Source organism: Labrus bergylta, chromosome 21 (genome assembly GCF_963930695.1).
Source record: "Labrus bergylta chromosome 21, fLabBer1.1, whole genome shotgun sequence".
Classification (NCBI taxonomy): domain Eukaryota; kingdom Metazoa; phylum Chordata; class Actinopteri; order Labriformes; family Labridae; genus Labrus; species Labrus bergylta.
Window position 1 is genome coordinate 9,907,950 of NC_089215.1, and position 27,601 is coordinate 9,935,550.

Consider the following 27,601-nt stretch of genomic DNA (forward strand, 5'->3'; position numbering starts at 1 on the left):
AGATACTCAAAGACACTGTGAAAAGGAAAAAAACAAAACAAAATCGACTTGGACTACAACGACTACAACAAAGAAGTAATGTAAGGGGGGAGGATGGGAGTTACTGGTTGTAGGCAGTGTTGAAGACGTGAGTTTTTAGGGATTTCTTGAAGGAAGTGAGTGTAGGGGAGTCTCAAATGTTTTTAGCGAGTGAGTTCCAGAGGGTGGGAGCAACAATGGAGAAGGCCATGTCCCCCCAGGACCGATGATGAAAAAAAACTAACGTTTCGATGAAATAGTGTTAATATCTACCAACAGTAGAAAAAGTGGGTGTTAGAGGATGCTTCTTTCTCCTTTGCTTTGAGGTAAAAAAAAACAACTAAAAAAAACACCATGATGGACAACTACAAAAGAGCTCAACAGAGAGAAAGCAATCACTTAACAAAGGCAGTCTCTTTTAACCAAATTTATTAACAAGAAAACGGGGAGTCTTTGATGAAAAACTTTGAGTTTAGATTCACTTCTTTGCAGTTTCCTCCTCCTTTGACAGAGTCTTGATGAGCTCTTCTTTCTTGGCCAAGAGTCTCTCTTCTCTGCGTTTGCGGGCCTCCTTTGTCTTTGAGCGGCGAGCTTCAGCCTGGTCACTGGGGGGGGGGGGTGTAAGGGAAGGCGGAAACAGATGAAAATTAATTTACACAACAATCTAATTTTGTAAAAATATCAAATTGTTGTTTTTTTTCCAAATATATGTGATATCTCAAAAACACCAATAAAGTATAGAAACTCACGCGAGAAGCTTCTTGCGAGCTTTATCTGCCTTCAGTTTGTGGATGTGCTCCATCAGGATGCGTTTGTTTTTGAAGACATTACCCTTGGCCCTCAGATAGAGACTGTGGTACCTAAAGGAAACAAAATTCCTCAGAACGTTTTGATGCCTCTTCTAAAACTACACACTGACTAATTCCCCAATAACACACAGACGTTCACACTTACATGTGCCTGTCAATTTTCTTGGACTCCCTGTAGCGCCTAAGGAGACGACGCAGGATTCTCATGCGCCGCATCCACGTCAACTTCTCTGGCATACGAGCATTAGCTGTACCCTTTCTCTTACCTGGCAGGGGGAGAATGGTGAATTAAATTTACCGCCATAAAGTGGGTCCAATATTTTATTAAGACAGCAGACATACATAGACTGCATCTACATCCCTGTACTAAAATATTCTAGCAAATGATTGACTGTAAAAGTCATTTGTAAAGTATTTTAATGATGAACATGACTTGTAAATTAATTACTCACCATAACCCATGTGACGTCCCTTCCGGCGTGCCAAAGTGTTCTTGCGGCAACGAGCACGGGAATGAACTGTCACAGGTTTCCTGATGATCAATCCATCCTTCACCAGTTTTCGGATCTGCTGGCCTGTGTGCAATAAAGATGTTTGATTATGGAGCCAAGACCAAACAAATACACAGACAGAGAACCCTTCAAAGAAAAGTTAGAAAAAAAAAAAAAAAAAAACTCACGAGAATTTGCATTGGCAATCTCATTGGTTTCATTTGGATCCAGCCACACCTTCTTCTTGCCACAGCGCAAGACGCTGGACGCCAAGCGCTTCTGGAGCCTGAGCATGCTGAATAAACAGGAAAGAAACATATTTGTTTGGTAGGAAGTTTAATATTTGCAGCAAGGAGCCTGCAAGACTCAATGAACTCAACCAAGAATTGTTTAATCTAATTTGTTAATGACATTTTAAACTGTGTGGTTACTGGGAGTCAAAATCCCTGTCAAGACATTATATGTTATAAACGCTTTACATGATCTTCAATACATCTACAAGTGCACACACACCAGAACATTTCAACAAAAAGAAACCAAAAAAAAACAGATCTGTTAAAATTCCTAGTTTAATACTTTGAACTATCACATGGCTTTATTGTCAGATGAGCATAACCTTTACTCGTTTGGCAACACCTGATACCAGTTTGCAAAAGCTCCTGGCTGAACTTCACATCACATCAAAGCTGATGGAGTAAACACTGACAGTAGTAAACAAACTGGAGGCTTAAATTAACAGGTGTGAAGTGATTTAACCTGAACTGAGGACATATTATCCTATGGTTGTCATTAAGTTGTCCTGAGACTATCATATTTCAGCACATATTTTAAGTGCTTGACAGAAATAATACGAGCCACTCCTCCAGACTGACAGACAAGTGTAAGGATCCACTACGCACATGAAATGAATAAACTAACAATATTCTCTTAGTTAAGATACTTTTAATAGATAACATTGTTGATCAGATTGCGATAAGAAAACATTTACAATCACGCTATAAACACTATTGTTATGGTATGACGCAAGGACCCCCGTGGTGTCGCTCCAATGTTAACATGTTTTGACATGTCTGGGTTAATTTAGCAACTTAGCTCACCAAACATAGGCCCTACACACATTTTTGAAGAATTGAGCGGCTTAAATCTAAGTACAGCAGTCCAACCAACCCATTTTCCTTATATAACAACTGTTTAATACAAAGTAAATGGTAGGCTAAGAATAAAAACTCCAATATTAATGTCTATAATCTAGGTCGCTTACCTCATGGCTGCCGTAAGCCTGACAGAATCGGAGGAACTAGAAAGTCTGAGGCCCTACCATTATAGCTAACGCCATTGGTGAGTAAACCGTGGTCGTATAAAATATGTGAACGTTGATAAATGATGAGTGGTTACAGGACGTATTCAAACTTCGTTAAAAGGAAACACATGCAGTGTCTTTCAATTTATTTAGCTCTATTTCATACTAAATGTTCACAATGGATCACCCCCACAGTAGCACAGTGGTACATTCCAAATAGATTGTACTGCAAATATTCGACCACTAGATGGCGCATTGCATACACAGAATTTATGCATTGACATTTTAAAACAATTTTGTGTTGTATTGTATTTGTATTTGTTTCTACTAACTAAATTGCGTTGGACTGTGTGCGGCTTATGTAGGTTTCTGTGTTTTGTAAAATAATGCAAATGGCATTGTATCTGGGCAATTTGGTTCAGTTTTTACAACATATAACACACACATTACAGTCAATCCTTTTTTTGTCTTTAAATAGAATAGAATAGAATTACTTTATTGATCCTAAACTGGGAAATTGTGGCGTTACAGCAGCAGGTTATCCAACACACAATATGAGTAAAAAATACAATGTTAGTAAATCTAAACATAATATAATATTAAATACAAAGTAAATAAGTACTTAACATATAAAAACTAAGAATGTGAATATATACAACCAGGATTTAACTAAGCATTACTATTCTTAAATAGGAAGATTAAATGTAAATGTGCAAAAACAGAGCCGTAAATGGTTGCATATTAAATATGAAAGATTAAATGTAAATGTGCAAAAACAGAGCCGTAAATGGACAGTATTGACATAACATATTGACATATAACAATATTGACAGTATTGACTCTTTAACAGCATCACCACCTCATGCTACACACTGTGTGTATTTTATTTAATAACAACAACTCTTTCCAGTGTAGTTACTGTGTAATTTTCCATTATTGCATTTTTTTATTTAACTGATGTAAATATGTTTGATTTGATTTTTAACTTCTATTTTTATTTTTAATAATTATATTCCTGTCTCTGATACCAATTTGCAAACACTCCTGGCTAAACTTAGAATCACATCAAACTCTCTTAATTTGTCATCAAAGCTGATGGAGTAAAACACTGACAGTAGTAAACAAACTGGAGGCTGAAATTAACAGGTGTGAAGTGATTTAACCTGAACTGAGGACATATTATCCTATGGTTGTATTTTTTATTTAACTGATGTAAATATGTTTGATTTGATTTTTAACTTCTATTTTTATTTTTTATAATTATATTCCCATCCCATGTTTTCTTGAGCTGCTGTAATGCACAAATTTCCCCCACGGGGATCAATAAAGTTTATCTTTATCTTTACCATAGGGCCTTTTCAATAAAAGCCCCTAAACTGTGGAACAGCCTCCCTCATTCAATCAGGTCTGCACACTCTGTTGACTCTTTTAAGTCCTGTCTCAAGACATACTTTTATATTTTAGCATTTGAGTCCCCTGGTCCGGAATAGACCATTTCTTTCAGGTTCCTTTGTTGCTTTCTTTATTTTGTTGCTTTCTTTATATATTCTTTCTTTTTATTTGTATACATGTATACATATAAATATTTCTCTCTTGTGGACGTTGTGACCTGAAGTTGCTTTTTCTTTTTTTAATGTATTGTACAGCACTTTGGTCAGCTGTAGCTGTTTTTAAATGTGCTTTATAAATACATTTGACTTGACTTATCTTTAAGTTAAAGAAACGAATATAAAACATATAAATATAAAATATCACATGATTTAACTACAAACTGAAAGAGATATGCCTTAAGTAAAACATTAAAAATACAACGAAGGGATCAAATTATCCAGACAGGTTTTTTTATTTTTTATTATTGAAACTTGAAATATGATCAGGGTGATAAATGCAGAGCTGTCTGATCAGATCGGCGCAGCACTGTCCCCTGCTGGCGGCCGGCGAAATGACACCGCAGCACTGCCCCCTGCTGGCGGCCGGCGAAACGACACCACTGGTAGTTCACCGAGCCACCAAAACAACAGAGCTCCTGTCACACACATCTTCTCTCTGACAGAGCAGCATCGTCCTCTTCCTCGGAGGAGAGTGGGAGCCCTGTGGAGGATACACAAGGGCAACGAAAGGAGGACCCAGCGGCTTTCTTTAGTTTCGTCGTCGAGTTTATTTTTGAGACATGAGTCAGCGTATTAATTCAACATTCAAGGTAAGGAGGGTTTTTTTTCTTTTTTTTTTGTTCTCGCGAGCTTGGGTAGCAGGCTAGAAGCTAAGCTACATAAAAATGAACCGATTGCTAAAGCCGCGTGTGCATCGCCATGAAAATAATGTACTGTAATGTAACGTCAGCAAACACGATAACATAATGTGTGCCTGGACAAAAGCTTAAAAAAACACCACGAGGTTGGTTTAAGTGGCGTAACCTCGTGCAAGCCGGTTAACTTTACGTTGACATTGGGGTTCAAGAGACCCACTTGCCTATTTTTTTTACACCTAACCTTGGCTTGTCTTGTCTGTTTCAGCAACGTGAATAAATGTAACTTTAGACATTCTGTGATGAATGTTTCTAACATGGACTGTAATGGTGTCTAAGGACAGACACTTCACATTGGGTGGATATATGTCCCTTTAAATCCCTCACGTCAGGTTTGCATCATGAGGCTCGGCAGCATGACATGCGATGTGCCGGAGACGGTGACAGAAACCGAAGAGCATACGGTTAAATATAACTTATGTCTAAATGTAGAGCTTTAACACGGGTTGGGAGGATATTTTAGTGCTAGGAAAAATACATCTGCGTTACTTTCTAATCAAGCCAGACATCAGACTGTCCTGTTTGTGCCATTGTTGTCTGCACACCCCATCTGTCACACACACACACACACACACACACACACACACACACACACACACACACACACACACACACACACACACACACACACACACACACACACACACACACACACACACACACACACACACTCCTGTATGACCTGCTTATTGCAGACAGCTTGGAGCTTTAGTGACGGATTAACCTAGTGGTGTGCAGTGTGTGTGTGTGTGTGTGTGTGTGTGTGTGTGTGTGTGTGTGAGAGAACAGGGGTGTTTTTGTCAAATCAAATGTAAGGTGATTTAGTGGAGTATTATACCAGATTTAAACATTAAATACTCGTAGTTGCCCAATACAATTCTACGATTAGGAGACCGTGGCATTGCAGTGTTTCTCCTCCCCATCAAGTTGTTTGAAGAATGTATTTCACTAATCTCTTGTGATATCTGTGTGTTAAGATCTGAGATCAGCCTAATAGAAATCATTGTTATGATGTGTTATCCGATTTGAAGATAAGGGGGGAAAAAGTGACATATGGTGTGCTTTCATCAACGTCCATGGAAACTTTCAGGGTTTCATTATGGCCTGCTATCGCCTGTTACCTAATCCCCCCCCCCCCCCCCCAGCTTCTCATTCCTCAACATCTTTGTTTTGCTTCCAACAAAGTCACCCCATCAAGAGTAGTACTGCCGGTCAATGACCCCTTTTTTTAAAAACCAGTTTCCCCTCATCAGTGTGCGTATCACCTACACCACCACCTCCACGACAACACTACAACAACCCACCATCAGTAGAGGAGACGTTTTTTTTTTGCCATGGGTCTTTCATGACTGCATACTACCGCAGACTTTTTAATAACTGAAAGATAGATCTTCCTCTTTTCCAGCACATGTGTTCCACAGTGTTTGGTGTGTAAATATTTATTCTTAAAAAAAGCTCACTAACCTTTTTCAAAACTAACAAGAGGCACTGATTACTATGGGCTTTTTTTTATAAATAACCTTTTTAATCTCTTAAGTGTTAGAGTCAGAAAAGGAAACTAAAGATACATGTAAAAAATGACAAATTGGTAGAAGTTAAACCTTGCCGTCGTACAGTGTACAGGGTATGTTGTTTTAGGCCTGTTTAGGCCAAGTCAATCCAGACTCCAGACACCTGCCTTGAAACCAACACCTGCTATTAAATTTGTAATGTTGGGGGAGAAACAACCAAAATAAAACAATGTCTTCCAAAGGATTTACCTCATCATTCACCTGCTTATAAGTTGGGGGGAAAAAACGGGGGAACTACATGGGGACAATGGAAATAACATACTTTTTTTATAGAAATTTTGGGCCCAGACGCTTGCACACTTTGGTTTCGATGAATGGTTAAAGAAACAGCCTCTGACTCTACCGCTGAGATTTTTTTTTAACTTAGCAGAAGTCAGAAACTTTTCAAGTATATTTTTTAGGCAACAATTATACTCCAAATCCGGACCATTTCTTGTTTACTTCGAAAAAACCGTTAATTAACGTTCCTTTTGTGAAATTTGACCAGGATAAATTATTTAGTTTTAAACCCTTACAGCAATTGGAACATTTTTTTAGACATAAGTGTGCAGTAACACAACAAAGCTGTCTGCTGTCAGTGAATGTGCAGAAATTTTCATTTTGAATATCTCTTTTGCTTTACATTTAACTAAACCTTCGTGCTTCGTATCCACAGGCAATCAGGCAAACCTTCTCACTTGTGATAAACTGGTTATTCTGTGATATATACCTTAAGTTGATTGATACTGCAGGTGTTGTAAAATAAATTCTCATCCTTATTCTCAAATTATTCAAATCTGTCTTGAAAGAGGAATAAATAATTATAGTCTACAGATAAGGAAGTCAGTTGTTTGGTGTCAGAAGATGTTTGAGTAGTTCTTCAAATGAGAAAAGCTTAGCTGCACTGTTCACAGTGGCACAGTAGTACTGTATTTAAAAAGCTCACAAGTATAAATCTGACTGAAACTATTATACACTTGTGTAAAAAATATTTAATGATAAAAATATGGCAGATATTAAGCATATTGAACTTTTCTTTAAAGTAGCAATATCACTCTCCCAAAAGAAAGTCAATCTCTGATGTTTGGGCTGGTAATGCAAATCACTTTATGCTAAAAATAATTCTCTGTTACTTGATCCACAATGGACCCGCCCATTAGGTAGTTGACTCTTAAGTGTCCAGGTGGGAAACAATGGAACCCTCCCATATTATACAATATTTAGAAAATCTGGCCAAACTGGAACGGTCCCAACCCAACTCTTAATCCCTGGGTGACGCATCAGCATTCCTTATTGTTAGCTTTGAGTTTCTTTGGCTTTCCTGTTAAAGGGAGTCCAGTCACAATGGCTTCCTGCTCAGCAATTTATTCAAAATGCTGAGCAGAGGCAGATGACTGAGAGTTATATGCATTTTAACGCACCCATTATGATTTCTTCATAAAGTTGAAAAATTATTCTAGAATATCTTTTGTCTAGAAACTTCAGCACATTGTTATATTCAGACTGACATTTAGTAGAATAAGTCATCTGAAAGGTGAATGGCTATGACTCAAAGGAATTGTAGTTGAATAATGAAAATATTTCTGCGATGAAGTAATAAGGTGATCCAATTTGACTGGCAGGTATTGAGCATTCCAATGCACCAATTTTGTTTCTCAGTCTTGTTACAATGATCCATTGGTCTGTGTTCAACTCTCTTCTTCAGAAAATGAAAGCTTAAATATTGCCAGCAGTGATGGCTGGATTTAGAAGATTTTTTCACTATGTCTTGACAGCGTGCCAGCTAGTGCTGTGTGATCTTGACGGGGGAGTAAAAGAGAGCAGAGACGATGGAGGTGTCTGATGGATTACTGCTGCAGGTCAACAATGGAGAGCAGTGGTGTAACCGCTGGAAACATCCCAATGAGGACTTGGTAAGCGAAAGACTCAGATCAACAATTGTCTTAGTAAAGTCATTATACAGCAAGATCACCAGTTCACATCTTGTCAGCTCACTGGTGTTTAACCTTGTCACACACTCATGCCTTGATCAGTGTCATGTGATACTTTTACATTTGAATGACTTTTGTGTGTGAATGTCTCTTAAGGACCGCAGCACGAGCCCCTCAGTCCTGCGCTGTGTCGCCAGCACGTGGAAGGAGGGTCTGCTCAACAGAAAGAGGCCCTTTGTGGGCCGCTGCTGTCACTCGTGTACACCGCAGAGCTGGGTAATATTACACTGCAACACAGCTAATTAACACTTAACATGAGTTCATCTATGAGACTCTTGGAAAACAATTGGATATCCCTGTTACTCAAAAGAAAAAAAATCATAAATATGCAACGTACAGCTCAGTAAATCCGTTTTTTTTGGTGGAAATGTTTGAAGAAACAAAACGTTCAGCAAGTAAATAAAAATATGTGTTCATCCGACTGACTTTTTAACCCAACGATAGATGTGTAGATACTTTTTAACCAGAGTTTTAGTCTTGCATCTGTCAATGTTGTTGTAAGGAAGATGTACAGTATTAGAAGTAAGTGCAGAAAATGTAACAAATGAAATGGCAAGGATCAAGATGATTTCTTCCAGCACATGTTTTGAACTACTGTGTGTAAACTCAGACCAGACTCTCTTTGTCTCACTTTCCACTGCTCGTACACTTGATCTTGACATGAGTTGGGGTTTTTTTTGTTTGGAATAAGTGTCTAATAATGATTTAGGCACTTAAAAAACACATGTACGATTTATATTACCTATCAATAGTAATGCTCTTTTTGGAAGATGTGTTTATCATTGAAGTCTGTATAGTTCTTATCCTCATTAAGTCTTTGTTAACTTCCCAGGAGAGACTGTTCAACCCCAGTATTCCATCTCTGGGACTGCGCAATGTCATCTACATCAATGAGACCCACACCAGGTAAACAAAGCAAACCTATGTACTTGTTTTGAACTTTAGCAACTACACATCAAGCTTTTGTTTTGTTGGCTTCTGATGACCATTAAACTGTGGCTTCTAACAAAAGCATGAGCTTTGACTTCTCCTGCACAGCACAACACAGTGCAGACAGGTGCTTGTCCTCTCAACATCCTTTGTATAATAAATGGCTTGAAGTCAAGGGAACTATTGTTGAATACAGTGGAAAAGTAGATAGATGAATAATTGAAAGTGTTTGTCATTGAACACCGGGAACTTGAATCCAGTTACCAACCCTAGCAGTGAAACACCTTCATACCTCATCCCCAAACAAAATAAACTTGACTTTGGTGTGAATCTTGATGCTTACTGCTTGCTCCATGAAAGTCAAGGCAGTCCAAGTTAAGGAACTTCAATGCAGGAGTTGTGCCATCATGTTTTAACTTCCATTGGAAAAGTGTTTACATCTAGTTTTGTTAAGCATTGTAGACAGAGACAGCCTGGAGCCAGGATAGGCTTGTCCATATTGACAAGTTAGTATTGATAGTTTTGTCCCCTCACACAGCTTTTAAACCAACAATGGCCAAAGTTTAGTGTTAAGTGCTTAAACTGAACTCTTAAACTATACCTTTAAGTGTGTCTGTGTGTGTGTTTGTTTGTTTGTGTGAGCTTGTGAGAGGGACATTTTGATCGAGGGTTTCCCAGAGACTTATGTCACATAATCCAAATAGAGGTGTTAATAAATCCATTGTCATAGCAATTGAGTTGCATATTTAGGAGTGTGTCTTATTTGTAGATGTTTTTAGCGTAGACCTCTGTAAACGTGTGTGTCTCTCTGTGCTCATACAGACAACGGGGCTGGCTTGCGCGCAGGCTGAGCTATGTGCTGTTTGTCATGGAGAGAGATGTGAACAAGGACATGTTCACACGGAACGTGGTAGACAACGTGCTCAACAATAGCAGGTGAGATTCAGCGTCACATGAGACATGCGTAGGAATGTGCAGCTGAACTCCATGACAGTATACAGCGGGATTTAAACTCTAAACCTGGACAAATGTATAAAAGTGAAGTTTTGATATGAAAAATTCAAGCAATTTGGTGTTTGAATGCTGCAACACACATCCTTACCTTTTGTCTTTTGGTCTTCTGCAGGGTGGAGAATGCTATCTTGACTGTAGCCACAGATTTCGACGCTGCAGCCAGCAAACCTGGCCAGGAGCTTAAAGCTGTTAGCAAAGTGAAGCAGAAAGCCAGAGCCTTCCTGCAGGAGATGGTGGCCAACATTTCACCAGCCTTTATCAGGTACATACTGTATACTACAAATTACCTTAGTTAGTCTTTCCTTATTTATAGGAATAGTTTGGTTAATTAAAATCCTGATTAGGACTTTGTTATTGAACTGCAGTCAGTATTATGTAAAAAGAGTAAAGTACACCTGAGGCATGCACTAGAATTGATTTCATTCACATCCTCTCATATCCTTGCTCTCCATTTTGTTCAGGCTGACAGGATGGGTCCTCCTGAGGCTCTTTAATGGTTTCTTCTGGAGCATCCAGATCCACAAGGGCCAGTTGGAAATGGTCAAGAAAGCTGCTACAGAGGTCAGCATGATTAATTTTTCTTTTTGTGTGTGACACGGTCAGTGACTAAGATTTACTTCACTAATAGTATTGAAAACTGACACAATAAGATGCATATTTATTTTTGTTCAAAGTGTTTTAGGCTGTGTTCAGAACTGTTTTATAGTATTAACACAGTATGATGCAGCAGGGTAAATTTATAGAATATTCACGTGAGATCAAATATTGTACACAGTTGTTGTTCTCCTACTGTACAAATCCATCTGCATGTTGAAACACTGTTTATTTAAAAATCTCTCCGGATCGTCTTTACAGCAAAATGTTCCCATGGTGTTCCTGCCTGTTCACAAATCCCACATTGACTACCTGCTCATCACCTTGATCCTTTTCTGTCACAACATCAAAGCCCCACACATTGCTGCTGGGAACAACCTAAGCATCCCCATCCTCAGGTAAAAGCCTCACGTCAAGTTTGATCTGAAAATAAGGTCTATTTCTGCTCGCCACACGCAAAAACACAAACATCAGTTTGATATCAAAAGAAAGGGAAATCCTCTGAAGTGAATCAGAGAGGAATGAAAGCTAATTTAACAAGACATCCTCAAGACTTTTTCTGATTTTACTTTAGGATAGGCAGGCAGGCAGGCAGGCAGGCAGGCAGGCAGGCAGGCAGGCAGGCAGGCAGGCAGGCAGGCAGCTTGCAACAGGTTGAGAACATCCTTCAAATGGTATACTATGTTAAAAAACTGATCTTTAATACCTGGACCATCTTTACCAAAAAATGAATCACTTTCTAATGCTTTGTGAAGTCCACGAAGTCCACAGTAGACAGAAAATATTTAGGAAATTATTTTAAAAAATTCTTCATCAGAGATACTGAAAATATCAGAGAAATCTGAGGGTTCAAAAAACAAATTATCAAAGATAAGTTAAGAGAGGAACGAATGCAACACAGCTTTAGATGTTTGAATCCTACAGGATATTCAAATCAAACCCTGCAGTACAATGATACTCTAATCAAAGTTACACCATAGTTATTGAGTTGCAGTAATAACTCGACTTTATTAGTGTTGAAAATGCCATTTATTGATTGCAGTAGACTTTATGTGTTCAGCCAAATAAAATTATACGATCTCTGATTCACTGCAGCTTGAAGCTACTTTATCAAACTTTTTTTTTTTTCCAGCACTCTTATCCGTAAACTTGGAGGCTTCTTCATACGACGAAAAATGGAGGACACGGGGGATGGAAAGAAAGACATTCTGTACAGATCCCTGTTACAAGCAGTAAGTCCCAAATGTCTATTTATTTTCAGCACAGAGGCAAGTTTCACATACTGTTCCTATATTCAGTTGATTTGCTGTGGGGAGTGTTTTTTTTTTTTTCTTAGCATGATTTATTATGTAACTGTAGGTTGTCTTGGTGCTTTTCTGCTCTATGCGCTCTTTTCATTCTTGAGTGAAGCAGAGTTAAAAGCCCTCCTTGCATAATGTTAGCCCAGCTCTTTTTCTTTTATTATAGTCTTCATTTTTTTAAGACACGCTCTACATTCACTGTCTTTGCACATAGTTATGACTCAGTTTTTTAATTACGTTTATATTTTATTTTTGTTTAACACTGCTCCTATCTTCTAGTAATGTCTGTATAACTTGTCTAAACTCCCCTAAAAATGCAGCTGTGAAAGTAGGATAGTGTTTGGCTGAGATAGAACGCTTTGCTTCACTGAACTAACAAACCTACATCCAGCTCATATTATAATGTCAGCTGTCACTTCAGCTCTGTTCTAGGACCATAGATAGATGTATTCTACCTCTAAATCATATTTATAAGTCGTGTAAGTCGATGTAATGTAAAATGTCAGTGCTCTGGTTATTGTTCAAGAGACCAATTAAATGAGACCAACGAGGAAACCTGAAGTAGAATATAAGTTAATGACTGCTTATGTTAATATTATTGCTTATCATCAGGAGCGACTTGTGGCGTGATGTTTCTACAGTAAGCGTGCTTACTAAGAAAACGTCTAGGCTGCTTAAAGGATTTGCCTTATTATGCCTGCCTAACAGAGTTTAGAATAGCTGTTAATGTGTATGTTTGGAGTTTGGATAGGAGTGTTGAGAGTAATAAACACAACAAAGGCTGCCTTTTGTACCGCTAAGATTAGCATGCATGAAGGCTTTAAGATAAGAGTTATCATCAGGGGACACGAGTAACTGGAAACTGTGACTTTATACTTTGAGTGTTTTACCACACATCCCACCAGGCGTACAAGAAGTAGGAGACAAGTTTGCTACTGTAATTGTGAAAAATGGACACCTTTTATACCATAGAGTTAAAGATCTTAATCTGTCCTGCCTGTGTTGTCCACAGACCTTTCATTGGACAGACCTCTTCATAGGCTGAAAGGCAAGCAAGCAAAAAATACATGTTTCTGTACTTTCAGGTGCTCTTCTATAAGCTGAACCTGATTCTCTGTCCTTTACACAGCTTTCTCTATACGCCACAGCCGAGTGTCCATTTCAGGACAACGCTTCTCCTCTCAAATGTGTCTACATAGCAAGAGACAGCTGCGTGCGCACTGTACTCAACAGGGCTGCTTTGGCTTTTGCCCAGTTCCCTGCAGTGTGTTTGGGGGTCAAAATGTTCTGACCGTTCATAACCTCGTACTGCATGCACACAGCTGCGAAAACCTTCACTCAACCATGTCGAAAACATAACCCGCTAATAACTTTATCCACAAAAGTCTTTTGCCCTTAATGCGCTTTAATTATCTTACATTTCACATTCAATTGAACTATTTTCTTTTAATCGTTAATACTTTGCTCTGTTTTTTTTTGTTTTTTTTTAATCTTCTTTCAGTACACTGAAGAGTTGTTGCGTCAGCATCAGTTTTTGGAGGTCTACCTGGAGGGTACCCGCTCCCGCAGCGGTAAGCCATCCACAGCACGTGCAGGCATGCTGTCCATCGTCGTAGACGCACTGTGCACTGGGTCAATCCCAGATGTACTGGTTGTGCCAGTTGGCATCTCTTATGATCGTATTATTGAGGGCAACTACAATAGTGAGCAGCTGGTAAGTGTTTAAATGTTTTGTGTTGTTTTGTTAGACAAAAAAAAAAGTTTCTTCTTTATATTTCAAAAGAACAGAGAAGAGGTTTTAGAATTCATGTTATTAGTAGAACTTGTTTTTTAAGATTGTACATCAAGGGTATTATTGGATGACTCAAACCATAAATTGTTGGGATGATTATCTTTTTTTTTTTGTAACAATCTAAACTTCTGAATCTTACCAGGGCAAACCTAAGAAGAATGAGAGTCTGTGGGGGATAGCATGTGGAGTGTTCAGGATGCTGAGGAAGAACTACGGCTGTGTCCGGGTGGATTTTAACCAGCCCTTCTCCCTAAAGGTGATTCTTACAGACTTACATATGTGGAGCTTGTTACACAGAAGCTAAAACTGTGAAGGAGTTGTTGTTGTAACTCTAAGCTTTTAGAGCATCAAAAGATACTCAAGAGCTGCAAAATGTGGGAATCAGAAAATGTAATTTTAAACTTTCCTTGGTGTATTGAAAAAGGGCTTTCATTGAATTCATTGAATTCATTGAATAATATTAGGTTTCATTTCATAGAAATCCTAAACCCATCACCTGCTAATCTTTCTGTCTGAGTTTGGTATTTTAAATCATTATTTGTGTGTCAAATGTAGGAGTACCTCGACAGCCAGAGAAACCGTCATATTCAACCTTCTGTGTCTCTGGAACACACATTGATGCCCACCATTATATCTGCTCAGTAAGACAACACACACACACACACACACACACACACACACACACACACACACACACACACACACACACACACACACACACACACACACACACACACACACACACACACACACACACACACACACACTCACACACACACACGTCTCATTCTAACAAACAGAATGAGATATGTTTGTGCATATCAGCACAAACCAGCAGCCCTACAGTCCCACCTGCAATATCATGAACCCATGTGTCGCAGACTTGACCTCTCCCTCTTCCCACTTCACAGCGGGGTCTGCTATGTGAGCACAGCACTTGAGTGTACACAGGCATGGGTCACTTCAGATTAGCGCTGTCCCTTCTTAATAAAACTGATGCAGTGAAACAGTACGTCCAAAAAGGACAGCAACTCTTCAAACCCAGCTTGGTCCAAAGTCACGAGTTCAGATCCAGTGCAAGTAGAGGCGACTGAAAGAACTGTTTTAGAAAAGTGCCTGCAGATGCTGTTAAAACTTTTTTTTTTATCTTGATAGAAGTAAAACAGTAAGCAGAGACATCCTTAAGTCTAGATGGGTGATGGTAAATAACAAATCCCATTGAGTAGGACATAAAGCTTGCTTCCGTGTTTTTAGAGACACAAAGAGCAATCTGTTCACATCATAAAGGCACTATGTAAATAAGTAGAGCGCAGGGGAAGCCCAAAACTTTGTGGCGCCCTTCTATTGATTTTTCTGAGCCTGAACCATCATCCAAATATTGAATCAAAATTAAAATGACTTGCTTTAAGGATTTGAGCTCTCATGGTGGTTTTCAATCAGAATCAACTCATCAACACCGGCTCAACAACAGAGCTTGAAACTGTACACTTAAAAAATAAAATGATGCACAACATATGAAGCTGACATGTTAAGACAATCATAACACTTCTAACATGTTAAGGTTTTATTCTTCCAGGCCTGATGCACAGCTGTTTGTGGGACAGGAGGAGGAGCAGTTAAACAGAGAGCTGCCGGATGACATCTTGAGGCGACAACTCATTAACAACTTGGCCAAGCACGTCCTCTTCAGTAAGAAATTCACACATCCACAGATAGTACATTTATCACACCCTTATCTTTGCATTGTTATTTGATATTTCAAGTTGATTGTCAGAGATTGTAAATCATCACACTATTGAAGCACATTCACAGCTGTGTTCAGCATTCCTCTTTTATCTCTTGTATCTTTTTTTTTTTTCTGCACGCGTGTCTCATTTTCTCCCTATTCTAAAGTTGCACCTGCTCTTTAAAGGCAGTGCTCCTGAAATGCTATCCATCATACTGCCTTCATTAATAGAAATCTAACACAGCACAGCATCAGTCCATCCGCTTCACATCGCTAAGGGCTTTTTTTTTTGCCCCGTGGTAGCACTGCAGAAACCGGTTCTCCCCAGCTCATTCAGCTGCATTCTCCTACGCTAGGCCTATTTGGTTCTTAGCCCCGGCCAATCAGGAAGCATCCAGCTGGATGGCATGTTGTTTTCAGCCAATAGGAAGAAAGGTAGGACAGAGAAGCTGAAGAGGGGAGGAATGCAGTACCAGTGCTCGCACATGCTTAACACCTCCCTTGGACTACACTAAAGATGACCACTAGTAACCTTTATGCTAGACATGTGCGCGCACACACACACACACACACACACACACACACACACACATACACATACACATACACATACACACACACACACACACACCAACCATTCTTTTCTTGGTCTAATCTCTTTTTAATATGATTATAGCCTCTGATATTTTACCCCGTGTTCATTAAAAGTTAAATCACCGCTTAATTACACAACAAAACCTGGTACATTGCTTTATTTGACTTGTTCTTTATTATTAATTAATTTATATTTTTTATTTATTTTCTGCTGTTTTTAATGGAGAAATGTATTCAGGTTATCTCCAGCTGTATAGTGTTGCTCTTAGACTTAGATAAACATACTGCTCAATTTCAGGTGGTTTCTGCTTTGATGCTTTCTTGGGTCTGTTGTTTGTTGGTCATTATAGTACATGCTCTTTTCTTCTTACCTTACAGCGGCAAACAAGACCTCAGCCATCATGTCCACACACATTGTAGCCTGCCTGCTGCTGTATAGACACAGACAGGTAAGCCTGGCTATCTTTCATGTCCGCTCAATAATTTCTTACTCTGTAAGCTGCACCCACTTTCCTTTCTTTCCCTCCCTCTGTTCCTCAGTTTTCTACTCTCTTTTGTTTCTCATTTCCTCCTTTTCATCAGCCTCTTGACAATCACTTTCCCTCCCTTACACCAAGGTGATCCAAATGTCAGAGCTGTGCTTGGTAGTAATGAATGTCTCTCTCTGTTAGAGATCTCACTCCTCCAGCATCCTATCTAATCTCCTCTGTACATTAGTGGGGACTATCTGCCCTCTGCAGGCACACTGATGTAAGTGAGTTACAGCAGAGAACAATTACTGAAATAGTCTTTATGTCCTGAGGATTTGGCCTTTGCGGCAGATAACACAAGCTGAGATTTATTGTTTTAAATATTCATGGAGTCAACAGTTTCTTGATATGATCTATGTTTCTGTTTTTAAACTCTTTTGTTTTCCTCCAGGGAGTTGTGCTGTCTAAGCTGGTAGAGGACTTCTTCAACATGAAGGAGGAGATCCTGTCCAGGGACTTTGATCTGGGCTTTTCAGGGAACTCGGAAGATGTGGTCATGCGTGCCCTCCACCTGCTGGGTAACTGCGTCAACGTGACCAGCTGTGCAAACCGCAACGGAGAGTTCACAATCGCACCCAGCCAAACTGTACCTGCGCTTTTTGAGCTCAACTTCTACAGCAACTGCCTTTTCCACGTCTTCATTTCTGATGCAATCATCGGTATGTCGAGCCTAGAGGTTCTTGTGCTCTGTGTCTTTCTGATGTATCGCTTTATGTCAAAGTTAGAATCCACCTTCATTCCATTTCTTTCTCTCCAGCTTGCAGCATCCTGTCACTGCAGCGAGAGCTGGCCGTCGAATCAGAGTTGGATAATCAGCCCGATGGTCTCCATAGTCTCCCTTTAAGTCAGGAGAGACTTATTCGCAAGGCTGCCGGGCTCTCTTACTTCCTTATCAATGAAGTCACAGTGGCACCAGTAAGTCCTTCCAAATGTCAATATCTTTCTAAACTTTGCACTGTAAGAAAAGCAAGTGTAGTAGGTAATAAGATGAAATCTATGTGATGTCCCTAAACTCCAAACGTCTCTCCCTCTCCTCCTCTCTGTCCCACAGCCCTGTCAGACCATCTACCAGGTGTTTCATGATGCAGTGACCCGGCTGATCCAGTATGGAGTTCTCTATGTGGCAGAGGTCAGTGTACAAGTACAAAAGCTTGACCTGACCGCCCTTAGTCTTGGCAACATTTTAGGATGTGCTGTTAACTATGATGACTAGAAGTGGTTGTTTCCATAGTGAAGATGGTTTAATGTGTGTTTGTGTGTTAGGAGGACCAAGAGGAGCTGAGTCCCAGCCCCACAGATGAACTTTGGCCCAAAAAGTTCCCTGAGCCCCTCTCCTGGAGAAGTGACGAGGAGGACGAGGACAGTGACTTTGGAGAGGAGCAGAGAGATCGTTATTTAAAGGTCAGATATACTTACTTTGATCTTCTTAGTTTAACAAACAGAGCCAACACTATGGCAACCCTTCTGGAACTTGCTTTAAGTTAAATCTGATCAGGCAACATTCAGTAATGGCAAAGTCCTTCTTTTTAATATTTTTTTACAAACAGGTGAGCGTTGCCGCAGAGCCCCAGGAGTTCTTCATCTTCCTACAGCGACTGCTCAGCCCGGTCCTCGAGGCCTACAGTGGGGCGGCCATCTTCGTCCACAGTCTTAGTCAGCCAATGGCTGAGTCCGACTACACCCAGAGGCTCTTCAGATACCTGCTCACTCGCACAGAGAGAGGAGTAGCTGCTTATGGTAATGCTGCATTATTTCCCTCGTATAAACCACACTCTATAAAAAGGTTTCATGAGAGTCAAATGTCCTTGTTCTCTATTTTGTCTAGGTGAAAGTGCAACTCATTACTTGGTCAAGAACACAGTGAGGACATTCAAAGAGCTTGGGGTAAGAGTGTGTTTAACACTGTCGAACTGTGTTTAAACAGTTTATGAACACCATGTTGTTGGTGTTGATTTTTCTGTGTTGTGATTTTCTGTAGGTCCTGAAGGAAAGAAGAGAGAACAAGGTGACGTCTCTGGAGCTGAGCAGCACTTTTCTACCTCAGGCCAATCGGAACAAACTCCTGCAGTACATCTTAGGTTTCACCCTGTTGTGACCGAGACCCCTTCCAGTCCAGCTCAGACCCCAGGCTCCTTCCAACAAAGGGCTTTAACTGGTTACTTCTACACGATCACAGGTGCTACTCTGTGGAAAGCTTTACCAGGAAGTGCCTTCATGTAACAGTCGCTGTTAGCTGTTTGCCGGAAGAGACTTGAAGCCAGTCTTCCCCTTTTTTGTCGCGGTTTAAGACTCCCTGTCTTAAAACTGCGCAGCTGATAAAACCCATGTATCGCTCTTTGAAGGGGTTCCTCTCGGGATCACCTTCTATTTGGGGAACTTTGGCAGTGAAGTCATGAGGTTTTAATAAGATCAAAATTTTAAACTATCACAAAATAAACCCGAGCAGCTTAGTAAATAAGAATAACTTTTATAGGAGTAACGACAAAGCAAGCTGCCTTTCGTCTGTACGAATGAACAAAATATGCATAGAAATTAATGGTAAATATTACCATAAACAACAAAGGCATTTTTACGTTCCTGCTGGTTTGTAAACCTGATGTATCCTCTACAATGCTCTCCATTATGATATGTCAAAACAAAAATGGAGTTTGATAAAAGGCTGAGGACTAACAAGACTCTGTACATAGTCCACAAGAACAATCCGTGATGTGGGTGCATTTAAATCCATGCACACTAATGTCATTAAATATTAATAATAGAGGACCTTTAAATCTGTTCCTGCAGGATGCGTACATATCCACATTTTAATTTGCAAACATTTCTGACAGAATCCGATATTCAGAGTAGACAGCTTTGGTGAAGTAAACAGCAGAGTTAGTGACTCATTTGAAATATAAAGAAAAAAAAAGAAGCAGCAAATCAGTGAAGCCGTGCAAAGTATACTCATGGCAAACAACAAAGTTGTATGTTTTAAAAGTTGTCGCAGTCGAGCCTCAAATCACAACCATCTACAGTTAAGTGCATTCACACCACTAGTGTCTAAGTGCATTCATTTACTCTTTTCTTCATTTTTGATGAAATGACGTTAACCTCTGTTTTCTTAGATACTTCTCATTCGTCAATGAATGTTCCATAGCACAGCACTTAACATGCTTTCATACCAGCCATTATATCTACTTCAGTTCAAGTGCAAAGAGTTCAGACACTTTGTGGTCATATGCCTTTCAGGGAGGTCAGACATTTGGGAGTTACATCTTTTTTTTTTTTTTTCTGTATTATATACCTGTTGTATAAAAAGTTGTTCTGGCGTCACTGCTGTAGAGAACACATTTGCTCAAAAGGTTGGGCATTTGCTGGATATAGGTGCATAGTGTGGTACAAAATAAATGGTACATATCCATCGTGTTATCCATCTGAAAAAAAAAATGTTTTAAGTAGAGCTAGTGTTTCTGTTGTACTGTCGAGAAAAGAAGGAGTGTTGAAGAAAGGAGAGGTCGCTCCTCTTTGTTTACTACTTAAAGCTGTGAGGGGCAGTGATGTTTCAGTGAACGTTACATAAGTCCTGTCTGGTTTATCTGTCTTTGGTTTGTCTTTCTTATAGTTATTCTTTCCGAAAAATATCAGTACGAATTATAGAAACACATTTTGAAACAGAAAGTTGATCCTGTTGGTTTAAAATAATCTTCTAAAATGTATGTGTCGTTTTAAAAAAAAAAAAGAAAAAGAAACGTGTTGCTTTAAAAAAAAAAAAAAAAAAAATCCAGACAGGTTGGAAATAACAACATAAAATGTGAATCATGAAAATCAGACACATACCAGAACTCTTCATGTAACATTGAGCTTAATTGTAAGACGTCATTGCACAGCAGCTGTGTGCATTTAGCTGCAGAAGTAACATTACAGGACTCAGTACTTTGTGTTTCTCTGTGTTTTGCATTGTACATGAACATAAATTAACAGTTAATCATGGCGTACGCAGAGTTGACAGGATGATGAAGTGGGAGTTTATTTTGAAAGGGCAGCGGAAGTTTGATAAATTGTACCCATTATTGGAGGAGAACTGAAATCCCGGATTGATAATGTGAAGACGGGTAGTGTGAATTTTAGAAAATCGACATTCACAATCTGTCAGGGCAATAAAGGAAAACTGTTGGTACATATTTAAAGATTGAAAGACGAGTCTACAACACTACTTCTTACAATTCATTTAAAAGCTTTCCCTCGACCTCATTTAATATTGTTCAACTGCATATTTTCATGCGGTTTTTCAAATGTCTGTATGAAATATCACTGATATTGTGCTGTAGGATTGATGAATGAAACCCAGAGCATGTGAAAGAGAGAAAAGTATGTTATTTAAATGGGAGTGAGATGAGAGGAGCATTTCTGAGCCTGTGAAATGTGTACAATCCCCCCCCCCCCCCCCCCCCACTCCGCCAAAATAAAAACCACTCTACGTACTGTACTGCATGTTTCCTCTGACCGCCTTTAATCACGGACACTTCAATGTGAGCCCTACTTAACCTGAGAATTGTATTTTACAGCCTAGCGTGTGAATAATGTTTCAGAGAAAGTTGATTGTGTGTGTGTTAGGAGATGACGTGTTACCTCTTGAATGTATCTCATCTGTCCCCTCGAAAAGGTCAATGTGATATCAAGCACTCGATGGAGCTGGTACAGATACGATACGCTTTTTATGAACTGCTCACGGGGAATTTTGAGACCCACCGCCGCTGAAGCTACACGAACAACATCCCTCTGCAACTATGTAACTTTGTAGGATAAAAGAAGAAATGCCTGTACCTGGGGAGCAGGTGCCTTTGTAATGCACTGTAGTGTTGTTAGGTTGTGTCTTTTTGTTTGTTTGTTTGTTTTTTTTTGTGCATGTTAACAGGCTATTTTGAGTGGAAATCCAAAAGAACACTGTAGATTGTAACTTAAAAGAAAAAAAATGAAAAACACAAGAGCAGAGATCTTGTGATTACTCTAAGAAGAATCACCAGCTACAAAATGAAAGTGTCACATTTTTTTCTTGCTTTGTCAGAGAAAGCACAATTGGCATTATTAGATTTTGTTTTTAAATAAATTAATGATAGACTAACAGTTGTATCTTGTGTGTCTTTTCTTTATATATTTACTTTTCTTTAAGATAATGTATATGATACAGTTTGAACACTTATGATACAAAGCTCTTATAACCTAATCAACAGCCTAGTTGCATTTTTTTTTTACCATTTTTAGAATAGTTGATGTGACAGAATATTGTCAGACAGAAACTGAAAAGATGTTTTAATCGACATTTAGCAACTATCTTTGATTAGCCACTCATGGTTTTAATTTTTACCTTTATTTAACCAGGTAATTAATCCATTGAGTTCAAGATCTCTTTCACAAGGGTGACCTGGCACATGTCATAATAAAACATTACATGATTAACAAACAGTTTACAAACAATAAGTTAGGAGCAGACAATTAAAATGTGCAAAATCGGTTCACCGATAAAGTGCAGAGTTGTGATCACAGATTACAATTCAAAAACAGAGGTACAGTCCAATGGCATTTTTTGTAAAAAAAAAAAAAAATCCAATCAAAATAGTGTCAGTAGTTGATGGAATTTTTTGAAGGAAGGTTAACTTATAGTCGACCCATGGGAGGACAGGAGGTAGGATATATGAAGGTCTGAGACAAACAGAAGCTTCATTCACCATGAGGGTGAGACAGACACGACAAGTCTGCATCCTTCTACCAAACAAGCAGCACCTGGACTGTACTGTGGGGGTGAGTGGGTTACATATCATTTTTCTCTCATATTTATCATATGTTGTCTTGGTTTGTAATGCATTACTCAAAATTTGAGACACAAATACAGCCTCCTGATTTTAAAAGGGCTTTCTGTGATGGGAACATATCACTTAACTTGTTTTTTTTGGATGAGTGATGGTTTACATTTTTAATAGATGTGTGTCTGGAGACATTTATTTTCTTCTTACAGTTAATCTTTCTGTAAGAGATTTTTTTATGTTACTGGAACTAATTGAATCTCAAATTCTTAAACTCTTTGACTGAGTTGGACTTTTACAGTAAATCCTCCAATTTTACCCTTTTATAGCAACATAATACTGTATGCAAATTGAAACAAAAACATTTAAAGAGCAGATTAAATTTACTGATTAAACACAGAGTGCAGATTTTGAAGGCTGTGTTCATTTTCATTTATGGGGCCTTCGTCATATCTGGACCAAATCCCCAGCTGAAAGCTAATAATGAACAATATTTTGAATCTGGGTGTTCCATGCTGGATGTTTTATAGGTGCGATCCAGAGGCCACGATGTGTTGAACTGTCTGTTGAAGCAGCTCAGTGTCGGCGAGCTCCAAGTGCTTGGTCTTGCTGTTCTCAGAGGTCAGTCAGTATCTGTGTGGGGGTTGTAAGAAAAATATTTTCTATTCATTTCCTGCAGGATTCCGACACACAGGGAGGTGTATATGCTGTTAAAAAAACGTGGGTTAATTGGATAAACAATGAATGTCATGGCACAGTTTTATGTGTTACTTCAGAGTTACTTTATGTGTTACTTTTCATTCTCAGATAATGAATACCTGTTTCTTGATTTGGAGAAAAAGCTGAGTAAGTACTTTGGCAAAACATGGAACAGAGGGTCTTCAATGGTGAGTCATCATTTTCTTTTCTGCATTTAAGCTCTGCAACTTTTCGCCTTTTATCACAGTTATTGTTTGTTTTTTCAGCTTCAACTGTAGAAGATGTACAGAATTCAAAGTAAGCAAATTGTTCTCTTTGTCTACTCAGGTCCAGTTCATCTTATTTCTGAGAGTGCAGTATTATGTAGGGAGTGGACTGCTTTTATTGTAAGTCTGTGCATCATCTGCATCTTCAGCTTTGCAAGCAAACAAATAAATGTTCTGCACAATGCACTTTGTGTTGAAAATGTCAATGATATTTGTTTCTTTGATATGCAAGTATAACCATCACACTTTATGACTTCATGTCTCGTTTGGTTGTTAAAGCAGCAGCAAGGTGCAGCAGCTCTACTACGCTGAGCTGAGGCAGAAGGTGCTGCAGTCGAAGAGTCACCATCAGGAAGCTCTGTTCTTCCAGCTGGCAGCTTCAGCTCTGCAAGCTGAGGTCGGAGATCTGGAGCAGAGCGAGGCCAGTGATGAAGAGGAGGGACGAGCGAACAGACAGGAGAGAAAGCGTTACTTTCTGCCAGAAGATTACTTCCCCTCCTGGGTGAAAAATAAAAATGTTTGACCTTGAAAAATCATAGGACTTTTTCATATGTGTATGTGCGCTTCAATGCCTGATCTCTCTGCAGCTGATTAGACGTCGTGGACGGCACTACCTGCTCCAGCACGTCCCGGTGTTACACAGGGAGCTGAGAGGTGTGTCACGTCGCCAAGCCACCCTGCAGTTTATAAAAGAGGCAAACAGTCTGCAGGATGGAGCGGTCACCTTCTACAGGATGAGAAAAGTCAGTCACACACAGAAGCAATAATGAAAGAAAACTACCAGAATGCAGTGTAAAAAAAAAAAAAGCTTTAGACGAACTGTGCATCAAAGAACAGTACTTTAGAAAGCATTGACTTGACATACAGTATGTGTTACATTTTAAACTGCGTCTTCATCTGTTCTCCTTTGTGCAGGACAAAAAGGAGCTGAAAAGTTCAATTCTTCTAGGAGTGGTTTTGAGAGGAGTCCAAATTTATGAGGTGGATCATCCACAATGACATAAGAAAAAAAAAACATGAAGTTTTTGACTTGTAGATTAAGGAAAATTCTCCAAAAGTTCCATCATACATTGACTCCCATATGTTAGAAATGAAAACTAATAGATGTCTTCTTCAGGAGGTGGAAGGGAAGCAGTTTCTCCTGTATGATTTATCCTGGACTGATATCGATCGCTTCACTTTCCAGGTTCGTCTTAAAGACATCATGCGTACTGGAACTAGAGTACATATAAGATAAAATAGCAACATTTCAATCAAGTACTGTACTATATTTTGAGTAAACTGTTCCTTATACTTACATACTTATACTGACAAAGTGTACCAAAGTATTCTCACAGTTTGTTAACAAGACTTCAACTTTAGTTTAGGGTCTTGATTCTTCTACCAGCACTGTTTGTTTTTGGTGGGGGGTGGTGTACCTTAAGTCTCCCTCTTCTCTCTCCAGGGAAGCAGGTTTGAAATCACTGCGGTGGGCTCTCTCTGCCTCCCGAAGCTGCTGCATTACACTCCCTCTACCGTTCACTCCAAACACATCCTGAAGCACCTCACTGACAGTCACTGTTTCCAAATCAGCACCAGAGCTGCACTCGGCTACGTCCAGCAGCTGGAAGACGTGCAGGGTCAGCGATCTTATCTGAAAGCTGAAAGCTGTTTGTTTGTTTGTGAGAACATGTTAATGTACCTCAATTTTACATCAAAATTCAAGTCATTTATCAAACATGATCGTTGATATCTAACCTTTATTTTGTGTATATTCAATTGTTTATTGATCTAGTTATATCGCCAAATTGTTTCCAGATGTGTCAAGTGGCTTCAAGTTAATTTACAGCAAGCCAAACTCAATAAACAACAAAGCATCTGGAATATCAGCTATTTAAAGTCAAATACGTGTTGTTTCTCTTATCGTGTAAGAGCGGATTCTCCACCATGATTCATCAGACATCTTTTGTAGCAAAACTGTATGATTTGTAAACATCTTAAAGTTGAACTTTCTCATCCTCCTCCAAAGCGTCTTTCATTGGACTTCATCCTTTGTTACCATCCAAATCTACCTTTGTTCCTATTTCTCTGTTGCTCTGCAGCCAGGCAGCTCTACAGAGAGGCCTACATATGTGACACAACAGGCCTAACACAGAGACTCCGACGCAACAACAGCCTCACCTCGTCCATGTCTGACTGCAGCGTTACCGAGGGCACAACTGCAGACTGGTCCAAAGAAGAAGAAAAGGAGGAGGAAGAGGAAGTGTCCTACACAGGTTTAAAGAGAAACAACATGTTAAAGCAAGACTTCACATCTATTCATGTTCAAAAATGTTTGTCAGATCTTTTTTGTGGCTGCCATGTTGTATTCTCTATTTCAGTAGGGTTTCCTCGAATAAGCAATGAATGATTATTAAGACAAGTATTGAAAAAAAAACATCCATTCAGAGTATTTACACATGCTAAATGGGACCATTACAATAAAACCAGGACAAGCATGGTGGTATCTAAGGTAGTTTTGACTCAAATAAAGCATGTACATTAATAACATGTGTTGATGTTACGGCAGAGTTGGAGCTGTGTGAGGACGACTCAGAGGAGTTTCTTGTTGATGACCCAGCAGAGGTGTCATGGCTGGCTGAGTTGCTCCCCGGTGTGTCTGTAGATGCATCTTTAGAGTTCCCCTTCTCTTACTGGGCAGGTTGGTCTTTGAAAAAAAAAAACCCACACCAGTTTCTAAAATAACCTTTTCTTCGATTGACGTCCACTGCTTAATTTCTTGTGCTTTGATCATCAGCTGTCACTGTGGAAATGAAACAGGTGAGCAAAACTGCAGACGTCTCCGGTTGAATGTTTGCATCACTGCCCTGCATCAAAGGTTTCAGTGTGTTCTCTGATCTATGTGCAGGTTCTGATGAGGAGAGCTGATGATGAAGGGGTTTCTGTGGACTAATGTACTGCCAGGAGCAAGAAGAGGCTTAATTTGATGTTCTGCTGCTCAGGATAAATGTTACTGCTCTGATGCTCACATCACTTAACAAATGAGGAATCACAGAACTAATAAATGGTGTACCTTACATATAAATTGTGCTTATCATGATTGTATTTTTTGGGTGAAACGCAAGTTAAAAAAAATGCCTTAAATATACTGTAAGTTAATTAACAGGCAAAGAAATAAATATAAAAGCATAAAGCATAAATAAAAGTATGTTTGGATATTTGAGTGATAACTGTTTTTATTTACTGTATAAATTAAATCAAAAAACCCTTTATCATATGTGTAATAGACTACTGTAAAACGTTTCTGCTACTTTAATCGTTTATTTTTTCATCAAAACTTTGTTTAGAAAAATAATGAATGGGCTAGTTGTTCCTAAATTTACCTTGTTTGTTTGTTTGTTTTTTACTCTTATCCTCAAAGCTTAATATAAAACAAACATTCTTCAAACTAGTATTAGGATTAATAGATGCTGCTAAAGAAAGTTAATGTTTTTATTAAAAAGCTAAAAAATCATGTATCGGGTTAATGGAATGAGCTCTTAACATTACTTTTATAATATTTATATTTTTATACACATTATGTATAAAAGTTAATATGGAATGAGCTCTTAACATTACTTTTATAATATTTATATTTTTATTGGCCTACACATTATGTATAAAAGTTAATATGGAATGAGCTCTTAACATTACTTTTATAATATTTTTATTTTTATTGGCCTACACATTATATATAAAAGTTCATATGGAATGAGCTCTTAACATTACTTTTATAATATTTATATTTTTATACACATTATGTATAAAAGTTAATATGGAATGAGCTCTTAACATTACTTTTATAATATTTATATTTTTATTGGCCTACACATTATGTATAAAAGTTAATATGGAATGAGCTCTTAACATTACTTTTATAATATTTTTATTTT

General features: G+C 38.8%; 3 protein-coding genes across 3 annotated transcripts; 2 read left to right on the forward strand and 1 right to left on the reverse strand.

Annotated features, from left to right (window-relative positions):
- Positions 1–430: 430 nt before the first annotated feature.
- Positions 431–2,699, reverse strand: LOC109997578 (large ribosomal subunit protein eL19). The gene is made up of 6 exons (XM_020652111.2): positions 2,580–2,699; positions 1,507–1,613; positions 1,280–1,402; positions 973–1,093; positions 768–878; positions 431–623 (listed from the first exon to the last, which is right to left on the reverse strand). The coding sequence occupies exons 1-6, from the start codon at positions 2,582–2,584 to the stop codon at positions 497–499; spliced, it is 594 nt and encodes a 197-aa protein (XP_020507767.1). The 5' UTR covers positions 2,585–2,699; the 3' UTR covers positions 431–496.
- A 1,910-nt stretch (positions 2,700–4,609) lies between these two features.
- Positions 4,610–22,048, forward strand: gpam (glycerol-3-phosphate acyltransferase, mitochondrial). Its single transcript, XM_065950066.1, has 21 exons — positions 4,610–4,818; positions 8,249–8,386; positions 8,561–8,680; positions 9,297–9,370; positions 10,217–10,330; positions 10,521–10,670; positions 10,870–10,969; positions 11,264–11,400; positions 12,135–12,234; positions 13,805–14,017; positions 14,238–14,351; positions 14,651–14,736; positions 15,672–15,784; positions 16,794–16,864; positions 17,337–17,604; positions 17,703–17,860; positions 17,997–18,074; positions 18,209–18,346; positions 18,493–18,682; positions 18,771–18,829; positions 18,924–22,048. Exons 2-21 carry the CDS (start codon positions 8,303–8,305, stop codon positions 19,038–19,040), a joined length of 2,484 nt encoding a protein of 827 aa, XP_065806138.1. The 5' UTR covers positions 4,610–4,818; positions 8,249–8,302; the 3' UTR covers positions 19,041–22,048.
- An 87-nt stretch (positions 22,049–22,135) lies between these two features.
- Positions 22,136–26,845, forward strand: LOC109997572 (FERM domain-containing protein 6-like). The gene is made up of 13 exons (XM_065950067.1): positions 22,136–22,723; positions 23,256–23,346; positions 23,533–23,612; positions 23,752–23,810; positions 23,970–24,192; positions 24,278–24,433; positions 24,606–24,671; positions 24,808–24,876; positions 25,135–25,309; positions 25,772–25,945; positions 26,239–26,370; positions 26,467–26,489; positions 26,578–26,845. Exons 1-13 carry the CDS (start codon positions 22,652–22,654, stop codon positions 26,620–26,622), a joined length of 1,365 nt encoding a protein of 454 aa, XP_065806139.1. The 5' UTR covers positions 22,136–22,651; the 3' UTR covers positions 26,623–26,845.
- Positions 26,846–27,601: the final 756 nt, after the last annotated feature.